This window comes from Taudactylus pleione, unplaced genomic scaffold (assembly GCF_031769625.1).
Source record: "Taudactylus pleione unplaced genomic scaffold, aTauple2 ptg000319l, whole genome shotgun sequence".
Lineage (NCBI taxonomy): Eukaryota > Metazoa > Chordata > Amphibia > Anura > Myobatrachidae > Taudactylus > Taudactylus pleione.
In genome coordinates, this window is record NW_028284720.1 from 1,971,917 (window position 1) to 1,988,051 (window position 16,135).

The window sequence follows — 16,135 nt, forward strand, 5'->3', positions numbered from 1 at the left end:
CATAATAAACTTAAATATTTTTACTTCTGTTATATCCTGGTGCTAAACTTTCATCTGCTGTGTATAAATCTACAGTATATCTATCATCTTGTGCCCAACCAATACTGATTAAGGATATGTTTGTGTACAATACTCTGTGGGGCTGCGATAAGGAAAATGTTGATTTCTTACTCTGGCCTGTTAAATGTAATTGGTCATTCTGTGTATTTAATAATGTATTCATGCTGTTCTGGTATTTATACAGGATTGTTTGTCATTTTTAATTTTCCAGGAATATATAGTTATTTTTGTGTTTGGTGTTTGAAACATTGGTAATAGGACAAAATGATACCCACATAGGTCAGTATCAGTCATCTGCACAACTTAGAATGAAGAAGAGGTCCAGGAGCATGTCATCCTAAACAGTGCTTCCAGAAGAAACTCCTGTAGGTTAAACAATGCTTGAGCCCCAATCACCTCCACAGATACCACAGTCACCACAAGCATCAGAAGAGGCATTAATTGCCAACATGTATGGAGCCTTGGGTGATATCAGGAAATTAAAAGTTGAGTTTATGACTGACCAAAAAAGAAACAACTAACACTCATTAACAATAATTGGGCACAATAAATTGCACATTGTTTGATTTTAAATAAAGCATGTTTAATGGCTTCCTAATGGTGTGCAGATAATTTACTATATATTATTGGAAGTGCATCTAGATAGGCATGAGCAATAACATGTATTTCAGCTGATGACAAACATTATCTGTACATCACTTACAGTGCCATAATGCATCATTTACCTGGTGTTCTATATCAAGTAGAGTTTTGGTTTCGGTTCTAATTTGTTGCTGTTTTGATTTTGCCAAAACTGACCTCATGTGTTTTGGTTTTGGTTTTTGGATCAGTATTTTTTCAAAAATTTATAAAAATAGCTAAAATCACATAATTTGAGCCAATTTTTGTTCTCACTAAGCTCAATACTATTAATTTCCAGTCATTTACAGTCAATTTTGAACACCTCACAGCTCACAATATTATTTTCACCTAGTTTAGGCCAAAAAGGTTGCACTGCGCTAACTGGCTGATTAAGCTAAGTGACAGCAGTCTGTGGCACAAACACATGGCAGTTAAACTTAAAACATGGTACATCTAGGAAACAGAGTTGCACTGCAGTGGGAGACAGGATGGCAGTTTAATAAACTATATGACCCCATATTGGAAACCTAATATATTTTCATTAATCAATAACTAGATTAGAGGCCCTAGTAAGGTGTTGTATGTATGTAGTGGAAGGCAGGGAAAAGAAGGAACAACAATCTATGTTTCCTATCACATGCAAACGCACATACACTCTGGGTTTTTTTGGGAGCCAATTATTAACCTACCATTATATTTTTAAAAGTTGGGAGGAAAACAGAGTACCTATAGGAAACCCACGCATGTGCAGGGAGAATATACAAACTCCACAAATTATTATTTGATCATTTACTCATAAAAAAAGAAAAATAAGAGAAGAGGAAAGCTTGTTAAAAAACAAGCATCCAAAATATAAGTCAATTGAATTTTCAGGAATTAAGGCCTAGTCAAATTGAAAAATTAATTATATTAAATGATTTGCTGATACTTGTCTGCATCTCTTTAATGGCAGTGTGCTTATTTACAGCAGCTCCGGGCCCCCATACGTGGGCCAAGGTGTTGTCACTTACCCTACTTGCCACAGCTTTGTTGGTGGCTGATGTGGTTGGTCCTCTAAGGTATAACTGGCAGGAGCTACTTATTTCAAGGGAGGCAGCTGGCAGTGTTGGTGGAGTGATATTAGGCAGGGCCATGTGGACTGGCTTCCCAGGAGAGCGACTGGAGGTTGTGGCCAGTGACGTCATAAGTGGGAGCCTAGGCTGGTCTGAGCACCAACAGGATGGATGGAGAGGTTGGCCCCAGGGCAAAGGAAAGGCTCAGCTTGCCAGGAAAGATAGCAGGGAGAATTCCATGCTGGTGCAGCAAGGTGAAGCTGAAAACAGATGCCCACACTGGGAGAGAAGCAGAAGCGGGGTAAGAGGGCTGGTGTCCTGGAAAGGTTGAAAAATTGCAACTACAGCCCCTCCTTGCCTAGTATCTTCTTGGCTAATGTTTGCTCCCTAGGAAACAAGGTAGATTATCTGCTGTTAAGAATCTCTTGCAGTCATAATATGAGTTCATGCTCTATGCATATCTTTACTGAGACTTGGCTTAATTCACGTTGTCTGGATTCTGCTGTTCTGCTCCATAAAAGAATATTGTTTAGATCAGATAGGTCATCTAGCTAGATAGGCCAGGAATACCAAATGTGGAGGACTGGGCATGTATATTAACAATAACTGGTTCACTGATGCTGTCATCCTTGAAAGTTACTGCTCTCATGAGTTGGAATTTTTAACAATGAAGTGTAGGCCATTCTATCTGCCTTAGAAGTTTTCTGCCATAATTGTGACTGCGGTTTATATTCCATCTCATGCTGACTCTAAGGTTGCTTTGGAGATCCTATATAATGCTATTTCAAAAAGGCAAATGGACTACCAAAATTAACTCTTCTTGTTGCTGGGGATTTTAAGAAAGTTAATTTAAAATCTGTCTTACCAAAATTTTATCAGAATGTGTTTTCAGCCACTTCGGGTGACAATATTTTAGATCAGGGTTACAGTAGTATTAAAAATGCTTACAAGTTATTACGTGTCCCCATGTTGGTTTTTCAGATCATTTATCCTTTTGATTTAATTGCATTGTATATTCCTCTTGTTAGACAGTTGAAAGCGGAGATTAAAACTGTTTGTGTGTTTCCTAGGGATTATATGCCCAGGTTACAGAGCTGCTTTGAGACTATTGACTGGGGACTGTTTATTTTGTAATCTGTGGAGTATTGATGTTAATGTTGATTATCTGGTCTTGTCATATATTCACTGGTGTATTGGTAATGTAACTGTTATGAAGCATATATGTGACTGTTATGCAGTGTAATAAGCAGTTCTGTAATGAAAAGCCATTGATGAATGGCGAGGTATGTTCCCTGTTGTTCTGTATGCTAGAAATCAGGCTTTTAAAGCTAGGGATCCTGTTTCATATAAAGAATCTAGATCTAACCCCAAAAAAGGTATTTTGAAGGCAATAATGGAGTATTCAGCAAAAATTAAGTCTAAATTTGATAATGACCTGGACTCTAGGAACATGTGGAAGGTAATTCATAGTTTATCTGATTATAAAACTACATTTCCTTCTACTGGATATGTAGATGTTAACTTTGTTGTAGAGTTGAGCAATTTTTTTTCCTTTAACATTTTCCCTGGTCACACAGACAGTGCCCTTTATTCACTCCTACCATATTGCTATTCAAATTTCCAACAGACTTAGTGGGATAGGTCTCTTTTGTTGTGGATTGCCAGAGGTCTGCTTGCTGCACCATTTTCTTTTACTTACATTTGTTTTCAATTTTTATGCCCATTATGACAGGGAGAATTACTTTACTGTTGTTAAATTGCCTTGTATTTAAAGTCCACTTTTATTTTCCCTTTTCACTTATGACTGCATTCCTTTGTTTGAATCGAATTCTATTGTGAAATTTGTGGATAATACCACAATAGAGGGTCTCACCTCTGATAGGGATGAGCAGGCATATTGTGGTAATCGGAAGCATTTGATTAATTTGAGTAAGGAAAATTGTTTGGTTTTAAATTTGCAAAAACTAAATAAATAATTATTGATTTTAGGAGGACGAATATGTCTATGCTATTGCCACTTTCTATCGACAACTTGGAGGTGGAGAGGGTAAAGGCATTTCAATTATTGGGTATTATTATCTCTGATGATTTATCCTGGCATTCTAATGTTGTGGCTATATTAAAGAAGGCACAACAATGTCTATATTTTTTGTGGAAATCTAGGAGAATTTGATGAATTTTTACCGCTGCATTATCGAGTGTGCTAACCTATTGTATTCTGGTATGGTATAGGAATAGTACCTAAGAATAGTGTATGTTATAAGAGCAAGTCATTATTATGGCTGAAAGTATTATTGGTTGTGAGTTGCCCTCTATTGAGGAAATTCATAGTAAAAACACTTTACGTAAGAGATATAGCATCATAAAGGATTACCAGCATCTGGAGCATAGCATGTTTTCCCTTCTACCATCAAAAAGGCACTTACGGTGTGTCAAATCTATTATTGCTAGAATAAATACGAATGGAGATTTTAAATAATGTGATTTGTTCCATGCTGTGACGTGTATGTGGTTTACCCGTTTCTTTGTTATTTCATTGTTCTTACAACAACAATAAAAGTATTTATCTTATCTGCTGAGAGGCTACAGGAAATGGGGCATATATGCCTGAATGAGAAGCTGGTGATGGATGGCATCACAAGACGCAAAAGAACACAAATGCCCCAGTAAAGTACAGTAATATACAGTACACTGCCTTTTAAACACACACAATCTCGGCAAAGCCCATAATGAAAAGTGGTGCAAGATGGAATTGTATTTGGGCCCTCCCAATCACCATTATGTTGTATATTAAAAAGGACATGCACAGTTTTTCCTAACCAATCACTTCAGCAACAGAGACTGACACTTTTGTGGCTGAAGTGATTGATTTCTTTTGGCCCCCACAAAACAAGCTAAAAATGGGCAGCTATGGTGTTGTTAAGCCAAATGCCAGCTCATCTGCACGGCTAGTGGTGATACTGTAGATAGGTGCAGCAACATTTGTTATCACTGAGCTGAATATCTTACTGCTAGTACTAGCTGACATAGCAATATACTTTATATGAGCAAGTACAGTCTATCCCATATAGCCACACATCACCTACACCTGCATGGTTTCCAAGGTTCTGGCAGCACTCTAACCTGCACCAAGGAAAGTAGAGGATTTCCCTGTGTGCTGCTGGCATGACCACTCATGTCTAAAATATTAGAACATGCCTCCTTTCTGTTACCCATTCTAATATGGTTTATAGTCTACTCACATCAGAACTAACCAAAATATGTTCATATTTTCATTTGATTTTTTTCCACCTCTTTTAAAATATGACCTGTATATTTCACATGATATATTTGTTATTACCAATGGCCGTAGATAAAAGTAAATTACAGCAGAGAGGTTTGACTATATACTGTTTTTCCCACAGATTATTAGGTGGCCTGCTGGCTTGATGGGTTTTTGTGATTTTTTAGAAGGATATATATGATAAGGACTGTTTTTTTTATATTTATAAAGTCCACCTCCTCTTTTGTTATTGCACCTTTATTTATGGCATCTGTAGTTAAATCTGTACATTTTTTTGTAATTTTGGTAGTAGGGTGAAATCCTAATTTTATTTTTAATGAAAGTCATGAAGTCATTTAACTGTTCTTCTATTTTTTATGTAACTATTTTTGATCCCGCTAATCTGCCAGCTTAATAATAATGCCATTATCTTTTTTAAAATTAAGGGATGTCAATTCTTTCCCCATTTTTGTATTTAAAAGTGTTCATTTAATCTATGGCTTGTGAAACCACTGTATTAAAGCTATCAATAAAGCTCCCTTTAAGGTGACTTGGTTATAGCTATTAGACCCTTGCTTTCATTTATTTAGAACAGTAAAAAGTTTTTAACAGTCAACTTTCTTATAAATGTTTGTAGATCTACAAATAGTTCTAAAGAATTTAATTCTTTTGTAGCTTCATATTTTCAAGGACACTCATTTTGGCCTTTGTCAATACCTGAGTACTTAAATAGAACACCTTTCCTTTTATTCAATCAACTTATTTAATTTATAATGTAAATTATGGATTTTTTTAGTGTTTGTATTGTTTCCCTCCTCTTTTTCCACTTGAGTTATTTTTAATTATTCTAGGTTTAACTCATATTCCCTCCTTGAGGTCCATGGTTTGCCATTGTAAAAAAGAAGATAGTGATGGACTGGGCTTGTTATTGAAATCCATTATCTAATTTGGTATTGGATGTGCAGTAAAGTCCTTCTATTATCCATACACATTACTAAATTAAGATCTTTTTTTGGATATAGATCATGTTTCTTTCTTTGTACATATTTCTTTCCCTTAGACTTAAAAAACCATTGTGTGTCTGGTTATTGGGAATCCGGGTGGTATTCAAATGTTTTAGTGCCCACAATCTCCCATCTAAAGTGACAGGAGATTGCAGGGGGCTATTCAATTGATGCTGCTTATCACACTAATCAAGCCCATAGAGGTCCAGTTTAGCCATGTAAAGCTGCTACCCCTGACCAAAGTGCTGGGTTCAATCACAAAAATTGTCATTTTTGCACCCAAATGGGTCACTTTTTGCCCATTCAGCTCGCAACCCCCCTGAAGGTGCGAGCTGAAATGGTGCATCAGCAGCTGATTGTGCCTGACAAGAGCAACATTTAAATAGCTCCGTTGGGCATGGACAGGGCTGTAAACAATAGAATTCCATTCTCAGAGTCCTTTTTTTCTTCTTAATCTCTTTCTAAACCTACTATTTCTCTTTGGATTCTTTTTCCATAAGATTTGTGTACTGTTTAGTTTTCCCACAAATGTTTTCTCTAATCTATTAAAAGTGATGGGTGCTTTTTCATGGTTCATAGAGTTGCTTATTTCTTCCCTATCTCTATCTTACATCTTTTTTTCCCTTAATTGTAGTTCCCTAATATCTTTTCCATTGTTTTTAAAATATCAGTCTCCTTTTCTTTAAAGTCTTCTAAACCTGTGAATAATTCCACCAAAAAACATGAGGAATTAATATCCTCATCTAAATGTTTCTATTTAAATCTCATTTCCTTAATTATTAAATAAGTATGAGCGAATGAGCACCTTTTTCAATATGAGTTCTCACTCATTTTAAAACTTCCTCTTGCATTGGTGATAGATGGAGTTTTATTTATTGATAATCCTTTTAGAACCAATTGGTCAGCTTGATTTTGCTCAGATGTAATAACTTCCCACCAAATGCAATTATTCTCTAATTTTCTCAAGATTTAGGAAAGATCCTTATCACTGACATTGATAATCTTCTTTAAAGAAAATATATTTTTATGTATTTCATTTAGATTTTCTCTAAAAGAGAACATCTCTGCAGCTGATCAATAAACCCGGTGATTATAAATGAACTTTTAAAAAAATTTACTGGAATATGAATCTGCAGAATAAACAATGAATACTATCTTTATATAAGATAAACACTCAGTGATGTTCTAACCCATACAATAAGAGAAAAATATGTTTGCATGGAAATTCCATCTCATGAGTCTATGTTCCCACAATGTTTCCTATAGTTGTAGTGCATCATGGAATGCATAGCCATGTTCCTGCATCAATAAATGTAAGTGGAGTGCATGATGGAAAACACCACCATATTGGATGATTGAAGTCTGCCGAAGCATTGGGAATTGTAGGAAATCGCTGGTGGAATATAGTTCTGTTTATTGTTGGACTAATTGGCAAGGGTGTAAGGCTATGGCAATGTTTTTGATTTGTTTAATGGCTACCATGTTTTAAGATTAATGCAATTTGTAACAAATGATGTTGTTTCCATTCTGTGACATGCAGGGTGGACAGCAGAAACTGTATCCATTCCCTGTATTAATGCTACCATGATGGGAATATATATTGTGGTGAGAAGGGTTGTCTCTCACCTTAATTGCTCACATTCCTGTGGAATCAACTCCCTATAAGGGAATCCTACAGAGAAGCCTTAATAAATTTTAATATACCTTTAAATCATCAGGATAATTTAATTTCAATAAGATTTGCACACCAGATGTACTAATGTAAAAGTGTATTTACATAAATAATTGATGCTCATAAAGTGGACATACAGTACAGTATATCATAAAACAGTATTAGTCAAATACAATGTAATATGTGGAGAGTTAAATAGAAATAAAGAGAAAGAGATATAGCATTAGTGGGGGGGGGTTGGGGTGTGGGGGAAGGGATGCCACATGTTTCTTTGTTTCCAAGCCTCATGGTCCAAAGCTAAACTCCCATGATCCAACAATCTCTGTAATGCCTGCCTACAACACTGATATCAGCCAATGATCATAACTATGATACTATACAAACTTACCTTTGCATAATACATATAAGCTGATTTCACCATATAACTATCCCATCTTAATATATCCAACACAAACCACTTAATCATATCAGAATACAGCCAATATTCACAACCCTACAGTATACATCTCAGGCTGTACCATTGTTCAGCCCATGGTTCAATGGGGGCATAGTGCAATAGAGTCATCCATAATAGACAAAGGCTCCACTATGTATCACCTTTCTGTATACTGCCCACAGCACACAAACACTACTATCTTTAAAGCTAACCAGAAATACAATCAGTATCTACCAAACAGCATGCCACCTAATTGCCACACTAAACAACATATGACATGGCCTAGATCACAGGTTCTCCACATCAGGACCCCCAACAGTGCATGTTTTCCAGGTCTCCTCACAGAAGTGAAATAATTAGCCCCACTGCGGATCTTTTAAAATGTGTCCATGAGTAATGACGACACCTGTGCCCATTCTACCTACAAAATGTGAACTGCGTGGGGTCCTGAGGACCGAGTTTTAGAAAAACTGGCCTAGGTCATATCACAGAACTATTACAGCACGTACTGCATGCTAACACAAATCACTACATAATGACACATATAAACTAACACATAATTACACAAACCAAAGCATCACAACTTTATGGTTTGTGAACAGATGATTCTGCCCATGTCGCTCAAACCACCACAGAACTACAATATCTAATATACCAGATTTACATTATCTAAGTACTTGTAAGCCAAATTTCAAAACCTTTAAACTATGCAATACTTAGCCATTAAGATACCCCAGGAATGTTGAGCTCCATGATGCTGGTCTGGATGTAGCAGAAAGAGTGTATTCCTGTGGGCTAATTCATGCACTTTGTCCTATGAGAGAGTTTATGAACTCTATGTGTGTGAGATTCAACTGATGGGTATGATTATGAAAGGTGTGTTTCAAACCTTTTGTTTTAGGTATCTTGGGCCATAGGCAGGAAGTTGTCTTTGATTGTGGACTGGCTATGTGTCTTCAAATTCTATTGGACCAACTACACTAGTTTTTAGGCCATGATTGAATTTAATATTTATAAATGTAGTGATTGATAAGTACTGTAAAAATGGTTTTATAAACGTACACTTTAAAACACCCACAGCTCTAGGCACTGATGCCGGCAAGCATCCAGTTTAGTAGGTTAAAGTTCTATAGTGCCAAGGAATGACTATGTTGGAAGAGCATGGCAGATTGTGACTGCAGGCCATTAGAGAAAATGGACCTCTAAGCACTGGAAGTGATGGGACATTTACTTTTGTTTGTTTACTTGTGTAATATGCTTGTGTGTCCATTCCTAAGCCTATGCCTGCTAATGTGCAGTGTCTGCAGCTATTAAAGACACTGCTTTACTGAGTGCCTGTCTGTCTTGAGTCATCATTTCTATACCATGTGTTACAATATTATTATAAAGAGGAGGAAGAGCTCAGCAAAAGGCCTGCACTTGACAAAGAGGAGTAAACATGTTGTACGGCTATTGCTTTCCCTATTTGGGCTGTTAGGCCTGAACTATATGTGTGGATTGCCAACTCATGCATGGAAACAGTGGTGGTGGAAGCTTGGAACTTGGACTTGTTCTCACTACTTTGTTAGATATGCCTTATTGATACTCATTACTTGTAGGAGATCCACTTTATTTATAGGAGAATCATTTTAAAGTTTTATGTGATATTTAACTGTTTATGTAAGTGTTCAATTATGTATCACACATATATCTACAGGGGATGAAGGTGCTATTAGTCATGGATGTGTGTAGTCAGAATCCTGGCAGTTGGGATTCCAGTGGTCACAATACCAGTACCGGAATCCTGACACCAGTCATCATGGGTTAATAATATAGTTGCATCTGGTACAAGTATTCCTAAAAATCATTTTCTTTCTGAAATCGCAGGTAACCATTTATATGCCTTTCTAACACATATGTAATATTTCCATCAGGTAAGGTAAATGGAATTTTCCATAGTGCCTCATTTTTTCCTAGTAGGAGGATATTACATTGCTCCCCAGTACACTTGATTGTTTTCCTTACTTCATGGAAGGAGCACACTGGTTTTACCTGCTTAGTTTTATCATCACAGAAACATATAAAGTTAAGGCTCATTTGGAGATTTACAGTAAATCTGTTGTATTTACCTTCTGGAAGAAACTATGAAGAGTATGTCTACACCCTAAAGAAAAATGGGGGTCCACTCTCCCTATGTTGGGTAACGTTTTCTATACATTTATTGGTGGACACTACAACATCATCTTACAGGTCCACAGTTTTATTGAAACACAATATCTCGCTTCCAAGGTAATACTCACTGTATTTAGCTCTAGGGTGCTTGGTTGGTAAATTTAAAAGTAGGAATTGTACAGTTACCACATTATTTGTTTAACTCAGTCATATTAGAATGCAATGGTATTGGCAGCCACCCAAGACTATCCATTCTATGAGCAACCGAGGTACAAACCCAACAGTTAGTGACATTAAGACCTTTTACTACTGAATGTTGCTTTGTATCCAAAGAAATACGGTTAGTTAGAGGATCTCTGCACCATTCTTTACATGTTTTTTCTGGGTCTGGTTCATTGTATCTGTACATATATTTAGCAATTGGGGTAGACACTCACATCTTTCTTTTCTAATTTTATTTTGTTTCTTACTATTCACCATAACCTGTCACCATGTTTCTATCTTCTTCCTTTAGTAATGGGATCTGTGATTTAGCTTTATTCGTCCTCTTGTCCCCTCATTGCCTTTGTTGTGCTATTACAATCTACCTATTTGAGATCTGGACATATCCGATAATACAGAATAACATATTCCCATCTCTACCTTATTCGCTCATATATTTAGTCACTTATTTGCTGTGTTATTCTTTCATATGCTACAATAGAGAAATTACCTCCATTCTTGGTTCCTTCTTCTGCATTAAGTGCTATTTTATTCTGTCTACATTTCCATGGGCTCACATATAGTATTTCTTCATTTCTTTGTACTGATACTTCTTTCTGTAATTCTGATCTTTTATTCCTCCCAATCTGTGTGGATTTCCAATTTGTCCTTCTCTCTGTTAGAATTTTTCTAACCCTTTTAGCTGCTATTGAATATATTCTATATCTTTAAGCCCTTGGTAATAGATTCTCAATATTAACTCATAAATTCTATGTCAGTTTATTCAATCTGAATTTCTATCAGGACTAGGGATTACCCCACATCTGTCTGTTTGCTTCATTGTAACATGTGTGGTAGTCTGTAGCTTTGTGGTCATTCTCTTCCAAACTATGAGATATCCTGTATTATATTCCCATAATTTTATCCTTACACATTGTCCTAGTTTTGTATGTACTGGTTTTATCCTATCTAATCCTAGTATGTACTCAGGCCCTGATTCAGAGCCGGACACTCTGACAGAGCGCTCGCTCTGAATCAGGGCGTCTTTTTTTTTTTTTATGGAGCAGCCTCCCGGCCGCTTGCATTGCTGTGTGTTGCCACTCACAGCTAATGCGAGCAGCCAGGATGATGGTCATGATGGTCAAGACCATCGCTACCATCGGGCTTGCGACTAGACCCTTGTGGTAGGGTCTCGTGGCCGCAATCCCTAGAGAGCTTTCTGCTCAAACAGAGCCGAAAGCTCCCCCACTGACATCACTTGTGATGTCAGTGGGGCCACCCCCAAATGGTAGGCATTCTCATGGGAACACTCCCCCCCGGCCCGCCTACCAAAGGGGGCATGCTGTCACTCAACATCGACAGCACTCCCCCTTTGGTGCGAGACCCAGAGAAACGGTCTTGCGCATGCACATGATGGAGCCGGCTCTGTCGTGCGCATGTGCTCTGGGCCACCATCGACCGGGTTGCTAGCGCTCTGCGCTTGCGATCGGGACTGAATCAGGCCCACAGTCCTTTCCAAAGTATGTACTAATTTCTTATCAATAGGGTCCTGATATGTTTTTATTTTAATTCATTCTTTTTTGCTGTTGAGGAATGAATCTGTGTCTTTTACGAGTCCTATTTCTATCCATTTTGTTTCTTTGATTACTCCTGTTGTTTTTGTCATAGTTATGGGTAAGGCGGAGATGTAATTAGGGGAATTCCTTCATTTTTTTAACCTTTTTCTCGATTTATCATGTCACTCTCCTCCAATCTTTTTTTTAGAATAAAAATAGTTAAAACAAGTAAAGCCGACATGCCGACATACCCACAGCTGCACACAATGGCCAAAAGGTATCAGACTCGGGGCCTGAATCAGCAAGGATTGGTTTTGCTATTGCAGCTCCATAATTGCATGCAGGTCTGCTGCAAAAATATTCTAAAGAGTCCTACTGCAATGTCATCACACTGCCAGCATAGAGAAACCCACTGCCTCCCACTACCACTATCTCACATCCTTAATACCTTGCAGTCCTGCGTACACATCGATAACATTGAGTACCATCGGCCCCTCATGCACAATTACAGCAGGTCTGACCTTACTCAGGAAGTGCTAACCTTGTCTTACACAGTGCGCACACAAGCTGCGTATGCAATCACAGTGGCTAAATTATACACGCCCATGTAATGGCGTTCAAACGGAATGGCACTCCTACATTTCACCGACCACCCCCGTCACCACCCCCCAATTCTGACTACCTGTCACTCACTCTGCGATGGCTTACCGTGCTCTGCGTGATAGCAGTATGATCGCAGTGTAGCCATTGCGCACGTGCACTGCGATGCATATGCATGCGCAGTATGTAACAATCGCCCTGCTGCATACGCTGTTGCAGTGTGAGCCATAATGAATGAGGCCCTCTGCCCATATCTGTCTCTTTTCTCTCTTCTCCATTGGGCATATAAATATACAGTAGGTGAATACAAAGGTTTAAGTCCTCCTCAGGATCTGCATCTGTTACTGTTTCTGAAGGTGAATTGTGCCTGGGATTGGCAGCCTTCTTACATTGTAAATCATGTACAAAGAAGAGAGTAAATAATACATTGCACTGGAAAATAATATTTTCATTTAGATAACTCAATAATGTAATCCCCTAATAACAAAGTTGTATTGCTATATAAACCTATTATTGCATGGGGCGCGCTACCACAGACCAAATGTAGTACAATTTTGGAAAAAGAGGGAAGAAGTCGGCATTTGGTGCACACTAAAAATAAAATAAAATATAACCTTTATTGGCTTATTTACAATTAGTAGTTTATCAAATTATGCAGCAAAATATTTAAAAGCATAATATGAGTAACGTGCTAAAGATGACGAAATTGTGAGTAAAAAAATGATTAAACTATTGAACCAGCTGTGTCTCCATGTTGTCTCCTGTTAATATAATTAGCGTGTGTTTGTGTTCTGTTAGTGATAAATATTGTATCTCATATTAGGGTAGTGCTCACCTGAATTGCTTTAGGCTGGCGTGAGATGATTACTTGTTAGAATGGATATTGTTATAACATTGCAGTAATTATTAGATTTTACTGCTTTCAAAATGCAATGTATGACAATGCAGATACATATAATATTAGGTAGTCTTATCACTACAAAGGTATTTTCTGTAAAAGTATGACAAAGGTTAGATTTGGGGGAAAAGCTAATTCACATGTGTGGTCTATGCTGAATTCAGCAATATAGAAACTTCATGTGGTAGCTGTAGGGAAAGTGAGTTAGAACAGTTCTGTGTTTTGTACCTTTTCCACAATGGCAGCTGCTGCTGCAACAACTCTAAGACATGTTGCTAATGCGGTGGCTACAGTGGCTAATACATAACTGCAGTAGCCTATTGGTGTGTGATGTGCGCCATCAATCTGTGTTAGATCTCCCATTGCAGTAGAATGTGTTTTGTTACAGAATAGAGAGAATGATTTAGTATAGTCTGGAATAATTAGGGCTGGTGCTTGTGTGAGCGCTGTTTTAAGTGCATAAAATGCATCCTCTGTTTCATCAGTATGTTCAGCCCAGGCTTACCTACCCTCCCGATTTGGTCAGGAGCCTCCCGAATATCGGGTGCCACTTCTGACCCCCCAGAAAGGCAGGCAAGCCTCCCAGCTGCTGTCTGCCCCCCAACTACTACAAGAAACCCCTGCAGCGGGGGGCCCGATGAAGCGATTTGCGCTGAATCGCATCATCATGGCTCCTCCTCTTGCTTCACAATGCCAATATTTTCGGCATTGTGAATTAGGGGCTGAGCCACGTTGATGCAACCGTGTGGCTTTGGCCCGGCTCCACCCCCAAAACCACATCATTACCCAGCCATGCCCCAGGCTGTGTGCAGACGTTCAGCTCCCTCCCGGAAGGAGGGAGCTGAATGTCGGCAAGTATGGTTCAGCCTTGTCATGGTAAGTGTTGTTTAATCATACCTTTTACCTGCATTGTTGCATAAAGTAATAGATTCCAATCCAGTATACTTAAGAATTTGTCATTTTATTAATTAATTAAATAAATAGATCTAGCCCTTATCTGGGAGCACATATCCCACAGGGTTAATGCAGCAGTAAACATGATTGATTTAATTACCAAGGCTTTATACCTTATTACAGTCTTCAGGTAATACACCCCCTGTACACTCACTGACTTCATCAGATAGACAAAGTTTGCTCTTATGGTCTCTTCCTGTGCTTGGCAGTTAAATAGAAAAAGATTCCTTTATGAGACGATCACTATATTTGGTCACTAAATTTCTCTAGCACACAATTATATATAAATGGACAAGTACTTGTACACACTTTCAGATAAACTACTTCCAAAGGGAGCGGCCTTAAATACATCTCATTTAATTTCTCCATTTAAATGTGTATAAAGCAAAATTGGCTGTGCAAAGGCCATATTGAATTTCATGAACTGTATTCATTATAAACCATACAGCATATGTAATATGAAATTATGTAAAATATAATGCCGAGAACCCTGGAACCCATCGTCTACAGTATCCACAGAGTCCTATAAAGGAACTAACTTGTTTCTGGTTTTGTGGTAATCGTGTTTGAGGATCAACTGTATTCTTTTATCTGTTACATGTCTGTGGCCTTGTATAAGTCAATGACCCACGTATGTAACTTTGGTCTGGCAGAGTTTTATTTTATCTTTGGAAACGTTGTGTCCTGTTTTTCAGATACTACACTAATTGCAGAGTGTCAGTAAGTGAGTTTTCAAGAGAAGTTGAGCAAAGGAGCAAGTAATCTCCCTGCTGAATAAGAACTGGGGGCCTGATTCAGAGCCACTCGATAGATGCGATTGCTCACACGATGTGTATGCAAATTGCATAGGCAGTGCTACCACACAGCAATGTATTAGCACGCCCAATATTTCTTATAGAGCAAACACATAGTGTATGCAGACACCCACCAGCCTGTCTTAAGATGCCCACTTGTGCACGTCATGTCCAGGAAGTGTATGCAACCATCGGTACATCAGATGCGATCGCAGTGCTTGAGTTTGACCAGACACTGCCACAAGCACTCCAAGCACTGCAGTATATAAACCAGCCAGGTGACGTGTACTGTGATGCTGTGTTATAATGATGCACACCACTAAAACGCCATTGAGATGCTCAGGCACGCCTGCATTTGCACCTCCACGCCCCCGTTTTTTAATGGCCAGCCCCTGTTACCACCTACAAACAGCTTCTCTGTCACTCACTCTGCTGGGCTGTCTATGCACAATGAGCAAATGCATTGTGAACTTTCGCTATGGTATGTGCACTCGCAATGCGATGTGCGATGCGTACAATGCATACCATCGGCAGCAGCGAGAGTATGTATCTTAGCGAGTGGGACTGACTGCGCTCCTGAGTAACAAGGAGGTATATAACTTTCTAGACAGTCATGTAGGGCTTGGTAGGAGACAATAGGAGAATATATGAAGCATTGGGTTATTCTAGTACATGTGTATTGTACTCCTCTGTATGTGATGGCAAAGATGGACTGATTATCTGGATGTTAGGGTATAGAAAAGAATGTTGAGCATAGATTAATCACAGTGAAATGTGTTGCAAGGCTTTTTATTTGCATAAGTATGGTTACTGGGATAGGTAGAATGAGAAACTGTGATTCCAGTACTTTGTTTAACGCTCCTAACTCCTAACC

General features: G+C 38.3%; 1 protein-coding gene and 1 pseudogene across 1 annotated transcript in view; one reads left to right on the forward strand and one right to left on the reverse strand.

Moving 5' to 3' along the window:
• LOC148509560 (uncharacterized) overlaps positions 1 to 1,814 on the reverse strand; it is a 28,757-nt pseudogene extending 26,943 nt beyond the window's left edge.
• LOC148509561 (vomeronasal type-2 receptor 26-like) overlaps positions 1,813 to 16,135 on the forward strand; it is a 227,550-nt gene continuing 213,227 nt past the window's right edge. Inside the window, exons 1-4 of the mRNA XM_088442962.1 lie at positions 1,813 to 2,034; positions 2,715 to 2,818; positions 3,045 to 3,192; positions 3,723 to 3,802. Of these exons, the coding sequence (XP_088299088.1) occupies positions 1,813 to 2,034; positions 2,715 to 2,818; positions 3,045 to 3,192; positions 3,723 to 3,802 (554 nt within the window). The remainder of the gene's footprint in view (positions 2,035 to 2,714; positions 2,819 to 3,044; positions 3,193 to 3,722; positions 3,803 to 16,135) is intronic.